Source organism: Chamaea fasciata, unplaced genomic scaffold (assembly GCF_029207755.1).
Source record: "Chamaea fasciata isolate MVZ Bird 193981 ecotype frontalis unplaced genomic scaffold, bChaFas1.0.hap1 SCAF_4, whole genome shotgun sequence".
Classification (NCBI taxonomy): Eukaryota; Metazoa; Chordata; class Aves; order Passeriformes; family Sylviidae; genus Chamaea; species Chamaea fasciata.
The window spans coordinates 17,129,452-17,145,706 of NW_027094089.1; the positions used below are offsets into that span (position 1 = coordinate 17,129,452).

A 16,255-nucleotide genomic window follows, 5' to 3' on the forward strand; every position below is an offset into this window, starting at 1 on the left:
GCCTGTCCTGGAACTCTCTACATGCTTGAGTATACTCACTAAATGTTCAGGGACTTCTCACTCATGTGAGGGCTCTGGCGCTACAGACACATTTTCAAAAGTCATCATCCACAAGATACCCTTCTTTTCCAGGAAAGAAAGGTCAAGTGCAGAAGCTAAGCAACGTCCATGAGTGCAGTAAACACTCGCCTGGGTGATCAGGGGATAATCTTCTGTTTTTAGTCACTAAAGTACTGTGTGGCAGCACAGTCTAGTGAGTGAAAATAGACCCATTAAACACCATTTTTACAGTGTGAGTGCCCAAAATTTTAGGGAATCTTTTGCTGTCTCTGTCACATGCAGATTTGCATATGAAACAATATTTATAAGAAGTAAATACTAAAAAAAAAAAAAAAAAAAAACAACCAACCCACAGTCCTGCCTCTCTCATTTTGGAAAATAAGGCTTCACTCCAAGCATCCTGTGTTTTGTCCTCAAACACACTGAAGGCTGTGTTCTGCCTTTACCCTACCCCACTTCATTTAAAACCAGAGACACCATAGGACTCAGCACTACATGCTCAGGAACAAACCAAATGTTTTATTGTATTGGAAAAACTCTAGTTGCTTATTAACAAGATTAGCAGTTTCTTCAAACTCGAGCCCAAACTGTTCTGTGAGGAAGAAGTTTTGTATTGAAGCCACAGGCTTGTGCACGTGAGCATGAGCTGAACTGGGGCCCCTCTAGGTTCGTTTATACACAGGAGAAGAGGAAAAAGATGAATCAATAGTTAGACAGATGGGTTATAATGCATTTCATATGATATATATAGAAAATACTCTCAGAGAGCAGGGATGGCTGGTAGCAATCATTCTCAGGGGTAGGCACCAGAGCATTGACTGATTTGGAAAGGTCAGACCTTTCAATGGCGTTTTTTCACATTTCACACATTACCATTTCAGGTCTTCTCCTCTGTTTGTGTACGTTTCTATGGCACATAACTCAACAGGTGGGGTAGAGGGTGGCAGGGAGGAATTAAGAGTCCTTGACCGAGATGAGGTTTGGGATAGTCATTTCAGTGGCAATACATTACTAGCAAGGTAAACCTATCTGATTTAGTGGGGGGTTAACAAACTTTCTAAAATACTTCCTCTCCTTACTCTTTTGTTAATCCAACATTGTAGCAATTCAGAGTGCCCACAGTAAATGTGGTTAATGTGTAATCACACATCAATCCATGCAAACACAGCACTTACTTCTATTCCCATGAGGAAAATTTTTTGCTCTGTGCATTACAGCTGAAATAGACAAATACAGGAGTCCACCTGTGTAGCTAACCTGTGGTGAAGAAACCTTCCTGATCCTGTAACGTTTGGAGAAATTTCCCTGAGCTGAGCACCTGAGCCCTTTGGTTTTTTTCTTCAGAGAAAGGAGATTGCTTTGGATTCATGATTATGGCTATCTAGTTTAGATCACTGCAATTAAATTATGTCACTCAGAATCAGGTACAGAGTGTTTTACTCGAACTTTGCAATTACACATACACAATTCAATTGTAGGTGATTTTCTTGGATTTTCCAACTTTGACACTGATATACTTTGTATTTCCTTAGGGCCCTCTATCAGGGCAGATTTTGTTCAATGCTTTAAAAATCATGACCCACTCCTACAAACACACTCCGCCAATACCTTTGCTCACATAAATAGCTGTATTGAATTCGGAGGAATTACTATTGTGCACATGGCAGAGTCAAAAAATACTCATGGCAGACTCAGTTGGCAGAAATAGTAAAATGAAATTTCTCTTAGTGTTCTGGGGAGAGACTTTAAACAGAAAAACCTGTGCCACCAATGAAATAAATCGCAAACGTATTTTCTGAAAATTTCAGAGCAGGTATTAAATTATTCCTAGCTCAAATTAACATCTGAGCTATGTCATGAGACCATCAAGAACTACATATTATTTTTAGGGAAGAAGTTGCTCAGGATGGGATTTTTTTTTTTCCCATGAAGCTAACCAGCAACTACAGAGATGCAGGAGTGCCCAATAAACATTTGCTAAGACCTACAAGCTGGCATCCTTTGTGATTAGGTCACAGCTGAGTATCATCATTGATTTAGGAGACTGATGTCTGAACAATACCAAACACAATGTCAGTAAGCATGAAGAGTTTGTTATTTGCCATTATATCTGTCTACATAATTCAAGCATAGAAAAACTGGATGTTTGGTTGGATGGTTGGTTGGTTGGTTGGTTGGTTGGTTGGTTGGTTGGTTGGTTGGTTGGTTGGTTTGTTGGTTAGGTTGGCTGTTCAAAACCAGAATTTAGATATCTTTTTTTTTTTTTAATCAACCACCTGAAACACGATGATATCTTTATCTTTGTTATGTAGAATAAAAAGTTGAGAAAGAGGAAGATGTAATGATGTGTCCAAAATCACTCAGAAACCCAGTAGAGAGCTGGAAACAGGCCTTGCCAGAGGTTAGCACCTCTACTTGTTTTACACTCTTTGGAAAATTCCAGAAGCGTGGGGAGCAGAAATCCTTTTGTCATGGTTTTGGATAGAAACTAAAGTCCCCAAAATGTCCTCAAGGAATATTCCAATTTTTAAGACCTCTAAGGATGGTAGAAAGATTATTTTATTTATTTATTTATTTATTGAGATGATCACCAGGATAGTCTTCCACAGTCCAATTAAACACACAAGGTCTAGAATAACATTTTATCTCCTGAAGTGACATAATCCTTAAGCATAACCAGCAGATTATCTCCAAACTAACTCCCTTCTGCTTGGTCATAGTCTTCCTAACTATTAGTGGCATTTAATTCACCTTCAGTAGTCTCCTCATTTTCCCTTTTTCTACCTGTCTCAGACCACATTTTACATTATTCAGGATATCTCCTTATTTTTGAGGGTTTTTTTTCTATTTCTTCTTTTTTTTATCTCTGTATTTGTCCGTTCTCAAGTAGAGTTTTAGATGTACTTAAAAACACAAGGTACAGTGATGAGCAATGAAAAAGTGTGTGAGACAAGAAGGAAAAGGGTAGTAGGAACAGTGAGAGACAGAAAGATAGAGACAGTGAGAAATCTGCTGTCTCCTTCCTACCCTTCTTTCCCAGGTGATCCTTCTACCTGCTCTAAATTAATATCAAAGCCAGAGGGAGAAGGAAAAAGTTGGTGAGGGAAAAAAGCAACAAACTTAGGAAAAGAAAAATCATGGTGCAGAAAAGCGTCTGCCCCCTGTCTAATTCCTGCAGAGGCCTGTAGCTGACGGTGCTGAGAAAAATACAGCAGCAAGCTCTGACATTTCTTTGCTGTGGAGAATTGAAAAAGGGCTGGCTATAATTCATCGCTTCTTGTAACTCCAACCCTTTTTGACAGGGGTACTTGTGCTGTCTTTTAACAGTGGCACCACTGTGGCTGTAATTGGACATGAAAAATGATGTCGTGTTTCTACTTGCTGGGAGAATTGGGATGGGGTAGGTGGGGCAGTGGCTATTTGGTGTGAGATGGTGATGTCTGGTATAATTTGGATGGGGTTTTTTTGGCAAAAAAAAAGGAAGGACAACCCTAAATGAAGGGTATGAGGCATAGTAAGTGTGATCAACTTGCCTAAGATTTGCAAAAGTGATAATCAATGTGGAGTTCAGCAGAGATGAGCATGCAACGAATCACAGGAAAATGAGAAGTGTGATGCACATGAAGTTCTAACTCCACCATCAACACAAATATTTATGGCATTTGTGGGAAAAGGACACACAGCCGCCCTTCCTGAAATGGGCCCATTCACAGCTGCAGTGGTTCTTCTTCCCAGTACAGATAGGGAACCTGAGCCACAGGTTTCCACACTGGAAACACAGTTGTCAGTAAAAACTCTGGTGTGCCACTGTCTCACCACCTGTTTGAAAACTGTCCCTATATATATAACCAGAGAAACAAATTAAATTATTTGGCTCTTTCTTAAATCTTTGTGCCTCAGTGGTCCTCAGCACATCTTTGCTGCAAAATTGTTGTTGAGTGAAGCACTTCAAAACAAATTTTTGGCCAACTGGAACTCTGAATATCAATGAGAATAAACATTGTACTCATGTATACTGGTTTTATAACTGTAGAGCATTCTGGTACCATAAAGTCAGACATCTCCATATTGTGGAGAGAATAAAACAAATTAGTCAGGTCTTAAAGGATGGTAGAGAATTTAAAGGGGATATAAATGCTTTTGGGACCGAAAAATGATAAAACAGTTTACTCCTTTCACAGTGGCACCCCAACAGGGATGACACAGAACAAGGAAGCATGGCTATATTTCAAATGAGAGCACAAAGAGCACCCATGAGCAGAGGAAAGAAGGACCACTGAAAAGACAGGAGTGTAGCACATCCTAAAGGAAAGCCTAGTAGAATTCACTCACTCCATCTACCAGTTCAGATGCTGGGCTAGCCTGCCCTAGGTCTTTTCCCATGTAGTGAAATCCCTTTTGAAGCCTTCTAGTCACAAGGGTTCAGTAACACTGTACAGCCACATCTGTAATTCCACAGATCCCAGATTGATTTCTTGATGGAATTAATCAGATTTGCGGTCTGGCAAATATTCTTTCTCCTGTCACACTCTCCAGGTCCACCAAGAGAGGACAGTTATTAAAGATGTCCGTATCTATTTCCCCAAACGCTCTTCAGAAGGCTTCATTTTGGAGTATATATTTTGGTTTCATTCCACTTAACTTATGGCTCTTTCCAGATAAAGAATAAGCAGTGAATTTGAATATCTGAATTCCTTTCTCCCCATGAAGGCATTTCCTTGGACTGAGGAAGCTACATTGTTCTGCCATTTTATTTCCCCACTTAGCCCTTTTCTGGTCCTCATGACAGGTCCTTGCTCCCAGGGTGTCTGTGTTAAAAAAAAAAAAAAAATCCATAGTTGGAGAAAGGAAACTTAATTATTTTCCTCTCAGTGTTTCTCCCTATAATTGGTGTCTTTCATGTCAAGATTATCTCAATTTGTACTATGGGCTCTGTTCAGGCAGCACTTTCTCTTTGGTCTATAAAGAAATTGTCAGGTGTATAACTCATGGTGTACGTTAAATTACACTAGCCTTTTACTTATTAATTTCCCCAGTTTTTTCTTCCTCTGCTGGATGTTCATTCACTCACTCTTTTTTGTTAACTTTCTTCAGGATTGACTTCTTTTTCTCACTCCTCAATCTCCAAAAAAAAAAAAAAAAAAAAAAGAACCAAACCAAAACAAAAAGAAACAAAACAAAAACACAACGAAAGTCCAAACTTAATATTTGTCTCCTTTCACTTTTGCCAAAGGGTTAGATAATGTCCTCCGCCTTGTGCAAACTGATTTCATTCAGCTCAAAAAGAAGGATGAAGTCTGTCTAGTTTTTCTCAAGGCAGGATCCAAAAGTTACTTGACTTCAGTAGAAATTTTCATGGACTTTAGCATGCCTCAGATCAGAACCTATGTGGGTAGATTTATGGGACATTCTGCATATCAGGGCTGTGTCTCTTTGGACTCCAGACTTTGCCTTTCAAGGCTGTATGCTGCACACCTCCCATAAATTCCTGGCTACTGTGACTATTTCTCTTACTGACTGCTTGCGATGCTGGCTCTGGCTGTCTTGGAATGACCTCTGACCCCTCTCCTTTGACCATAGGAGCTGAATTAGTCATAGGGTCCACATCAGGAACCCACAATTTGTAATTAGGGTGCAAGTGTTAAAAGTAATCAAATCTCCAGTCAGATATTGGTACATGGATGGTCAACACCAACCTGCTGCAAACACAAACAGTCAGAGGTTGAGCAGCTGAGGGAACAGCTGAGTAATTTGGCTTCATTATGCTGCACATGAGAAGCAAGATGGGGTTCATCTCAGCTAAGTCTCAATGCAAAGACAATCTCCATGATCAGTAGAGAGGAACAGCCACTGCGAAAGTCCATGCACTGTTTATGTCTCAAACACCAAGTTTAAGAGTCACCCAAAGTTACACTTTCTATACATTTGAGTTATATGACGTAGAGCACTCTCCTCACCTGTGTGATGTTAGATCTTTGAATGTGTGTAACAGCTAGCTGCTCACATGTAGGTATAAAGGAGTCCTGTGGCAGTATATCTGTCCTGCTGCTGCTGCTTCATGAATCACCTCTGCCCTGCTAATATCTTGTGGTACCTATGTGAACAACAGATCTTTGCAGTGGCAGAAGCAAGGGCTGATACAAGGTTTAACTATTACCAGTTTAACTATTACCAGATTTTTTGTTGGTTTTGGCACTTCAGCTGTCTGGATTTTGTTGGATGATACAGCCATAGAGGAGAGCAGAAACTGCTCAGTAGCATCAGTAGCACTTTCCAAAGAAAAAAAAAAAAAAAAGGTGAAAATTAGGAAAAAAAAAATAAAACTAATGACCTTAGTGCCCAACTGTGATTAGCCACAAAAAAGGGATAGATATTATTCCCTGTAGGCAGCCTGTTACATTCATCAGCCAATTTGTGATCTGAATTTATTGGGAAGACATATGTTAGGAGATTCCCTTTGCCTTCTGACCTCATGCACCTTGTGATGCTTGTTTGAACTTCTACTTTCTTTGTTGGTTGAAAAATCAAAAAGACATTTTCATTCTACTCAGGGGTGGTCACACACAGAAAGATATTTTGAATATACTATCTGCACAGGGTATTGATTACTTTATGTGACAAGGAGTAAGAGACAGGGAAGGGTTTTCAGACTAAATTCAGCTCATTCTGATCCAGCCTACATCTCTGGCTATTGACGGGTGTGGTATATCCTCGTCCCTGCTCTTCAGGCACCCACTTCATGTTAGGCACTGCCAGTAAAGAACATTGTGAGCATCTGTTGCCCTCTCTCCTCGGAGTGAGAAGTTCTGGGGGTAGTGATAGTCCCCAGTGATATCGTTGAGTGAAAGAGGGATAATTTGAATAACAGAAAACTTATTCACAGCACAGTGACAAGGTTTTTAAACTTACTTATATTGTGATATGAGGAAGGAAATAGATATCTGAAAAAGCAATAGAAGGAACATCTGGTCCTCTACTCACTGAAAATTCTTAGTATCCAAGACTACTGAAGCATGTGGATAAATTAGATCCAAATCCGTCTCCCCAAGTTTGAAATGGAGGCCGCTATGTTAGACATGACTATCTTACTGAGCTAACAGTAGAAGTAGAATTGGCTTTTCAATTTTCTTTTCATCATGCCAATCTCAAAAAATGTTTGCAATTTAAGTTTCACTGATCCTGGTATTCTGACAAAGCATTTTTGCTCTCACGCACCAGTGTTTCCAGAGGAAATGATTAGAAATTTTAAAAGTTACATTTAAAATCTCATGACCTGTGTGAAATGAGTCAGATCCCTTTCCCAATGTGATTCAACAAAGCCACTGTCAGGTAAGAGGAGTGACAATGATTTATTTGCCTCAGACCAAGCCACAGCCTGCACTCCATGGTTAGTTCTTTGTTTATTAATTGCTTTTTCCCCCCTTGTGGAGTAAATTCTGGTGCTAATTATGATGCACAGGGAAGAAGCAAAGCAAGCCTCTGTATATGAATGTTTGACTCCTCCATTAATTACATGTCTGTCTTTGTTCTTCCTTGCAGATGAACAGACCGATCCAGGTGAAGCCAGCGGACAGCGAAAGCCGAGGAGGTAGTTGACTGCATTGCTTTCAGCCACAGTGCTAAATATAATTGTTGTCTCTGGCTTCTCTCAGGCATTGTGCTGATCAATTAGTAACGTAATCACTGCCAAAGAAATTCCCTCTGCAGCAAAGATTCTCTTTATTAAATCCCCTTTAATTCGTCACACTTTCCTCATATTCAATTATTATTTGATTTTAAAAGGCAGGCAGGTGCCAGCGATTGCCTGAGAAACAAATAACTGCCTCGTTAAGAAGTGAAGCATCAGACACTGACTTAACAAAGTTTAACCGCAGTGGACAGAAATGGGAGTTTTTTCAGATCTATGTCAGGCTGAGCTGTAGAGGTGTTTATTTTCGTTAGGATAAAGCAGATATTTTATGTTTCTCCAACCATGTTGTTTCTGCTTGTACTAAAGCAACTCTTTGTCTGGAAAAAGCAAATTCTGAGCCGACAGAGTGTTCTGCACCTGTATCAGCCTATCTGGATAAACCTGTTGTGGAAACTGAAGACTTCTCTCAGACCCAGGGAGTTATTCAGGATTTACACAGGTGTAGCTGAAATCAGGAGCTGGTATTTTGCTTTTCCATTCTACACAGTGGATTTGGAAGGCTTTGTTAAGTGATTGTTCAATAGATCACTGGTGATGAGGTGTTTCCTGTAAAAGGTTTTTTACCTGAACTGATGTGGTCATACTTCACCGTACTCTTCTAATAGGAGACTGTTTGTCAGGTCAAACACACAGATTACTGAGAGTGTGTGAAATGGTCTGTTATGCTGGATAAATTACCATCCTGCTATTTTTTGCTTGTATCTGTACATTCATATACATACACACGCATACATATAATGACATGTTCTCTTCCTCTCTATCCCTATCTCTTTGGGAAAAGAATAGAGAGCCTTTTCCTCATCTTTTCAGTAAAAACCTCTACTGCTTATGTATCAGATAGATGTAGGAGTAGGTTTTGTCATTTAGTAATGATGTGGCTCTTAGATGTCTGAAAACTCTTCAATTTCCACCATAAATATAAACCCTTCCTCATTTGTGGGATGACTATCTCTGTGCTGGCATTAGTGGAAAACTCCAGCAACAACTACTTAAAATGAGAAAAATGCCTCACAGACAAAAAGCACCACGTTCTGTCTCTTTTCATTTGAAAACTGTGGATTTCAAGGACTTTGGCTGTGTCGATGTGAGGCTGAAACTCTCCAGTGACTCAAGTCATTCAAAGACTTTGTACATAGCTTGTAGTCAAAGGGCTGGTGTTACAGGCTGGTGAAACCACAGGTGGAGAAAGGCACTGTAAGGTGCCATGTAATTGCAGAACAGGGGAGCTGAGCACTGGAAAAACACCAGAAATATCACGAATAAATATTGCACTTTCAGAGCCTCTCTAAAGAAAATTTGGGGGAATTTGGTTAATACTGGGCAGAAAGTATCTGATGGGATCTGGGAAATTCTGCATTCAAGGGCCAAGACACATTTCTGACTTGCAAAAAAGACATGTCACATCCTACAACATTTTCTAGTGGTTTTTAATAGAACCAGGTCAATTTCCTCCCCTTTCCCTCCCTGTCTGGTGATCTGGCTCTGTGTCTGAGTGGGACTGGGTAAGCCATGGGCAGTTGTCAATGCCAGTCTCCTAGGGGAAAACAGAAAGGCTCAGCTGCCTGGGCAAATGAGGGGGCATTATGCACATTCCAGTGGAGTTCATGCCGTCAGCAAGTGAAGGGAGAGCCCTTTGTCCATTTCATTAGACATACCAAAAAACAATAATTAGGCTGGCCAATTTGCTTAGTGCGCCTACAGGGTATGTAGCTCCCAGGTTGGGTTTTTTTGTGGTGTTTGTGTTTTTGTTTTTGGTTTTGGTTTTGGTTTGGTGGTTTTTTTGTTTGTGTTTTTTTTTTTTTTTTTGTTTTTTTGTTTTTTTTTTTTTTGGTTTTGTTTTTTTTTTTTTTTTTAATGCAAATCAGTAATAGAGAACACATGCCTGGCTTTCTGGGAAGGGTTTCCAAACTCCTTTGTAAAAGAGCAACTGCTTTCAGGAGTGATGGTTTGAACTGCAAAGGGCTCCAGTGGCAGCTTGATTCCACATTATCCCACCCGTGGTCCCCTCCCCGCTGTATTTTAGCTAATTATCTCCCTATCTCACACAAACCTTATCTCTGCCCATCCAGTCTGCTCCCATATTTCTTCTGTCACTGGTGAACATAATGCGGAGGCCAAGCGGGAGCTCTCATCATTGGTGTGAAAGACACGTTGTCCTAATTCCCCACTGACAAGCTGCTTCCAGGCTGGTGTTGTTTCAGGACGGCATGACTCAAGGGCAGCTATGGGAGAAAAGAACAATTGGCACCCAAGGGAGGCATTGTATGAAAACTTACATTCTTCAAGAGCCCACAGGTTAAAGTAGGCAGAGCAAACAGAATGCTAAAAAGGAGGCCATGTATCTTAGGAGCACATCAAAAGGCTTCATTAGGGCTGCAAAATAAATGTTAAGCTAAACAACAAAGAAACTTAACTTGTAGCTTATTACAGTCTGTCTGTGTATCAGGATGGGACATGGAGAAGGAGGGGAGCTTGGAAGATGAAGCAGCTCTTCCACACAGCACAAGTCTTTGGTCTGCCCAAAGTCCACACTCTGGATTATGAGGAATACACATTCTGGATTAAGAGGAGTTCTGGTACCGGGCACAGTGTTAATGAAAAAATGCAGTGTTTTCTGAAACTGCAGTTTGTGAGGAGTTTTTTACTGAAAAAGGTGAGCAGCATTCTTGAGAAAATGAGATTGTGTTTTCTTTGGAGCAAATACTTACATTTTGCTGAAACATGAATCTTTGAATCTTTCAGCAAGGTTTTTCACAAGTAAAAGGTGATGAGAGTCACAAATTTATTCTCTTCCCCAACCAGACTCAGCTCAGATTTCCTGTTTTTCTGGAGTCCGGATTTTTCAGTCTTTGTCCCTCCTTGTGTCCTAACTCTCAGTTGAACTGCAAGTGAGTGTCAGCATTTAGTGTGTGTGAGCTAGAATTTAGACCATCCAAGTCTGGGAGAGTGTTCAGTATATTGTTTGCCAAAAATTACAGTCAACCCACCAAAACGGATATGCTGGATACCCTTTAATAGTTTCTTTGGTTTTATTATTTTGTTTGTTAATCTCCATATTTTACTATGAGCAATACAAAGTGTGAAAACTTTTTAAGCAAAAACTGGCATTACTTGCATTTTCCTAATCCTACAAGAAATAGAAATTAATGTGTCCTCAATATATTTCTCTAGGGAAATATTCTAAATTACTGGGAAAATTTTGCATTTTACATTCCTACCAGTTTGTGCATGTATGTGCGTACTCAAGATGCAAAATATTCTATAGGGGTACCCCTTCTGCAGAATGCTTCATGAAGCTTCAAATACCTGATCAGAGTAACAAAGTCCTTTGAGATTTTATAGAGACTTTAACAATAATGGAATTGATAGAATATGATAGAAAGAAAACAAGTCCATATTTTGTTCTGAAAAATCAGATTGTGAGTCCAGCTCTATTAAGGATACCTTATTGGCAAACTCTAAGTGGCCTTTTTTTGGCCAAATTTTATCTTGACTATATGGAAAATATTTTTCCAGAAATTAGTTAGTCCAATACAGTTCTAGGGATGTAAATTAGAACTGCACATGGAAATATTGAACATAAAAAATCCCAACTAAACTGTTAGAATTTGCTATTATTTTCATCTTGGTGGAGGTGGTTTTCCTCGGTTCCTTGTCTTAAGCTCTAAAAATAGCCTAAAGATATCCATCACTTAAAGTTTTTCAGACTTGGAGAATGATCTCAGGTCTGTTTTGTGGTTTGGGGCAAAAGTTTGGAGCCAGTTCTTATTTCATCCACAATATCTCCAGCTCTCACTAGGCAGCTCTCACTGCAGCTGGCAGGGTTAACCTATGATAAACACAGCCCCAAGGTCCCACTATGTTGTACAGGTAGTAACATTTTAAAAGGAAAGGACTCTCTTGCTGCTCCAGTTGCAGTCCATTAGTGATGCTTAGATGCTCCACTGCTCCCACATTCCTCTCAAAGGACAGAGGAAGGTCCATGAAGGAAAGCATGCAAATATGTACATGGTGTGCTACCCTGGCTCAGTATAAATGTCACTACAAAATGTGTTTCACAGTGGTTTTGGGGTACTCCAGTGTTTTGTGAAAGAGAAACAGGAGGCTCCTGGACTAAAAAAAGGAAAAAGAAGGTGATTTAGAGTTGAAAGTGGTTTAGAGATGAAAGAGTGTAGTGTCCTGCAGAGAGGGTGTTAAGAGGCCTGCAGGAGAGGCTGTGGTGCATCATATTGCAGTGTTGTCAGCATGCAATAAATCTGCTAAAATTTCTGTCGGTGCTTTCAAACAAATTATTTTTGTGCCTGTTTGAGGGAGGCACGTGCTGTGTCATTTCTTGCTGTTTGGCAGCTGGAAGGCTTGGACTTCATATTTCAACTAACTTGCAGCATTACTCTACCTGCTACTTGATGGGCAGGGTCTGAAACTATGTGTTTGGTCATGATTAATTCCAGAATAAGAGCAAAATGTTCAAGAACTGAATTAGAGTTTATAGCAAGACAGTGTGTCTTGCTCATGCACAGTGTTCGGGGTTTTTTTATACCCTTCCATCAGCTTAGTAATGATGATGGGGTCATAATGTGCTCTCCATGTTTTCTAAACCAAATTTTCATTTGGGACAAAAGCCTGGGTCTAATTCTTACCATGCAGGTAGTTTCTAACTTGCTAGCTCTCTGCTGCAGGTGGCAGGGTAATCTGTCCTAGGTCCCAGTAACTATTTGTTAGTTAGTTATTTTCCACTTAACCCATCAGAATTACACAGCTTGTGCAGATGGCCAAAACCTCTCAGGAGGTTTCCCACCCAGGTACTAGCCAGGTCTAGGCCTATTTAGGTGCTGCAGTCAAGCAAGACTGGTTGTCTTCAGCTTAGTTTGGCTTCACACTGGTATAACAGCCCCACATGGAATGATTTCCTTCCTCCTCAGAAGCCCGTTGCAAAGAATGAATTGGTTGCTCAGATCTTTAGACCAGAGAAGTCTGAAGAAGACATTTAATGATAAGAAAGGAGAGGGGAGTCTAGACAGAGCTCAGCATCTTCTCTTCTGCCTGCTGAACGTTGAGCTGTGCCTGTATGAAAGAAGTCCTGAAGTCCGGGTCTATGATTATGTCAGAGTTGTATCTTTTCAGCTCATACCTCTTTCCTAGTTCTGATCCACATGTGCTGCCTTAGCATCAAGTTCTTTGGAAGAAACTTTACTAGCTGATTCCAATCTTTTGCTTAAAAAGACTTCCCATCCAACAGGCAGAAGGGCAGGTGCAGGAATATCCTCTTCCAAGGTGGTAATCCATACGACTTACCTTTATGTGGCTTGCCACAGCTTTTTCCTCAACTGCTCATCAATTTTTTTCTCTTATGGTCTACACACTCATTCAGCAGGATTAAGCAGGTAGCACTGGTAAACTATTTAGGGAAGAAGATAACTTTCTCCCATCTCAGAGCTGTGGAATAGATTTCAATGAACACATCTCCATTAACTCTCTCAACATCACGATGAGCGCAGTACAGCTCACACTGATCTTTTATAGCTCTGGTAGAGAATGGCACAGACAGGGACTTGCAATGCTCATACCCCACAGGAACCCCAGCCTTTGCTAAAAATGTTGTACTGGAGATGCTGACTACTACCTGTAGAGCAACATTTTCAAATTGTATGAAGTCTGGTCTTAAGAGCTCTGAAAAAAATCATTTTCTACACCCCAGGTCTCATATTCCTCGTTCTTTCCCTCAGTGTTTACAACAGTTTAAAGAGCATCTCTCCCTTCTTGTTAACTCTTACAGTTTGAAAGGATATTTCCAGCTCCATGTCAAATCCTCCTCCTAAGTCTCATACATCTCCTCTTCCAAAGATTTGTCCTAAACCTGGTCAGCTGGTTTTGACTTTTCTTTCAGGAGGCATTTGAAAAAAATACTCCCCCATCCAAATCTAAATATTTTTCTCCATTAATTAAATATCAAATATTAACCATTAGAGCTGAATTGCAGTGTATCTATGTGGTCGGTAAAGAGAAGGAATGTCTGGTTAAAAACAAACCTAATATTCCGTTAAAAAGTCTATCAGAAGTGAAGATGAACTCATGAATTAAAGAGAAAAGAAATTAAATGAGAAATCAAGAATCTAGGCAAAGATCTTGATATTAAATTGGGAGGTAGCTTTCTTGCCTCAGGGGATGGGAAAGTGTAAGAACCAGCAGCAAACCTCGGTGTCATTGTCAGAGGCTCCTGAGGAATGGCAGTAGGAGATGCACAGTACTGGGAGAGATGTCAGTGCCTTGAAGACTGTATGTCTGCCTTGTCAAAGGCTGAGGAAAGAGCTGGGCCCAGGACCAAAACAGCCACTTAAGGTATCCCACAAACTTGAGCATCGATCTGAGAACATGTCCATTGGATTTTTTTTTTCAGGTCTGAAAACCTCTTACGACCTGCAGTGTTTTTCCTTCAGCCCTAAAATAAACCTGATCTAGAAAGAGCATTTTAGTATTCACGGAAATCATGTCTTTCTAGCTGTAACTGGTTGTGGGGCTGATTGCAGCCAATGGGAAATCAAAAGCTCTTGGTTTATTGTGGAATTTCAGCACTATGTGACCCTACTGACAGCTGACATTCTGTTGTCCTCAGAAAGCTGTATTTCCAAGCAGAGAGAATATACCAGCATGCAAATGGATTAGTGAATTCAAAGTGGCCCTGCATGACCCCATTCATGCACTCCACTCTCTGTTAAAACTTAATTCTGGGTGAGAAAAAGGGCTTCAGCAAATTCTCATGTGTAGTGTTTTATATTTGATGACTCTGCTGAAGGCTGATGTGCTCCATTCTACAGTCAAATGATGAAAGAATATAAGGGACATCAAACTTTTGTTCATGTCTGCCCTTCCCATGGTGGTTGAAATCGATGGAAGTGTGCCCATCAATAGGAACTGGAAAAGATCCACAGGACATTGTGTTCCAGCACATGTCCTAAGGGTAACCTTTTAAAATCAAATATTAGGGGAATAAAAGGGAAAAAACCCAAAAACCACCTTGCACATTTTTCATAAAGTGTCTGTAATCTAACAATTTACTGAGAAGAAGGAGGAGAAAGAGACTGAGGAGCTCATCTCCTCAAGGTTTTGATATTGGTTCTGTTTCTTGCTACAACAGAACTTTTGATCAGTTATGTAACTTTGATTCCATTCTCCTTCACACCCTCCCTTTATTGTCTGCTTGGGCTGTGATATGCCCTTTTTTTTTGCTCATTTATTGTAGATAGTGCCTTTGGCATTCATGCAAAGGCTGTCAGTGTCAAAGGGTTAAGGCACCAATGAAAGTCTGTAGGTGTACACAGAAGGATGTGTACAGGGCCAAAAATCAGCTGCAGTGGGTGATCAAGAGCCCTCATACTGCAGAGTGATATTTGGAGTTTTCTTCAATAACAGGGCAAAATGAAAGAAGCAGTGGGAGGAGTAGAGTGGAGGAAATAAAAAATATGATCCTATATAAAAATCCTACCTTTGTAAATACAGTTCAGTCTCCTAGGTGAACTCGGGGACACATAACAATCCCAGTATCTTTTTCTTAATATAAAGGTTGCTTGTCAATGGGGTTTTATATGGCTTTAATAATACATTTATATATACACTCCACAATTAATTGCATAGCATTTATGGCACTGAACAGTTAGAATGCATTATGATAATCACTTCTCGTGCATTGACTTTATTGTAAAGGTTTTGCTGATCACTGTAATTGGCTTGTTATTACACAGGAATATAATAATACCTCTCTGTATAGTAGTTTATAGCACATCAATAGCAAATGCATTCCCTTTATTGGAAGCAATGTGCATTTTATTAGAATACAGCTGAATAAGTGCAATCTGTGTAGACAAATGAAGTTTCTAATGACCTGTCTCACAAAAGAGTAGAAATAACAAGCCATTTATCATGTATTTTTTCCACTGATGAACTTCTAGTTACGGTTACACAGTCATTCCTCTAAAAAAAAGTAAGGCGTGTTTTGCTGTTATTTCAAAGAAACATTTGGGGGAAAAAATATATGGGTCATTTTTCTCCCTGTTTTAAATCAAGTAGGGGTGACTGATGCTCACACCTTAGAGATCTTGTTTGCTTGTTGAAATTTTCCAAGCTTCTTCCTTGAGCATTTGATCTGACATTCACAAAGAACTAAAATGTTCCTACACTGAGTCCAAATCCAACTCCTGGAGCAGTGCTGTTCTAACGACCCCTATGCAGTCACCAACCTGTTAGGTATGAGGGACTTGGTGTTGTCCTTACTCCTGTTGTATGGGTTCTTTTCCTTTATTGTACACAGAGGCATGTTTTACAGTTAGCAACAAAGAATCTAAGAAGGTGCCCAGAGTTTTTTCCTGCCTGCCACAATTACTCTAGGTCTGAATGTCAGATTTTTCTGGGAATTTAGAGTGGCATGAATCTGGCATATACAGGTAATTTGTTTATCCAACTATCCCCAAGTGTGATCACTGTCAATCAAGTACCTAACCACTTCTGAAA

At 40.0% G+C, this 16,255-nt stretch overlaps 1 protein-coding gene across 10 annotated transcripts in view; it reads left to right on the forward strand.

Annotated features, from left to right (window-relative positions):
• Window positions 1-16,255, forward strand: part of CELF4 (CUGBP Elav-like family member 4) — a 698,573-nt gene that overhangs the window by 386,697 nt on the left and 295,621 nt on the right. For all 10 annotated transcript variants that reach the window (XM_066180884.1, XM_066180885.1, XM_066180886.1 and 7 more), the window contains exon 3: window positions 7,600-7,648. In XM_066180884.1, the coding sequence (XP_066036981.1) occupies window positions 7,600-7,648 (49 nt within the window). The remainder of the gene's footprint in view (window positions 1-7,599; window positions 7,649-16,255) is intronic.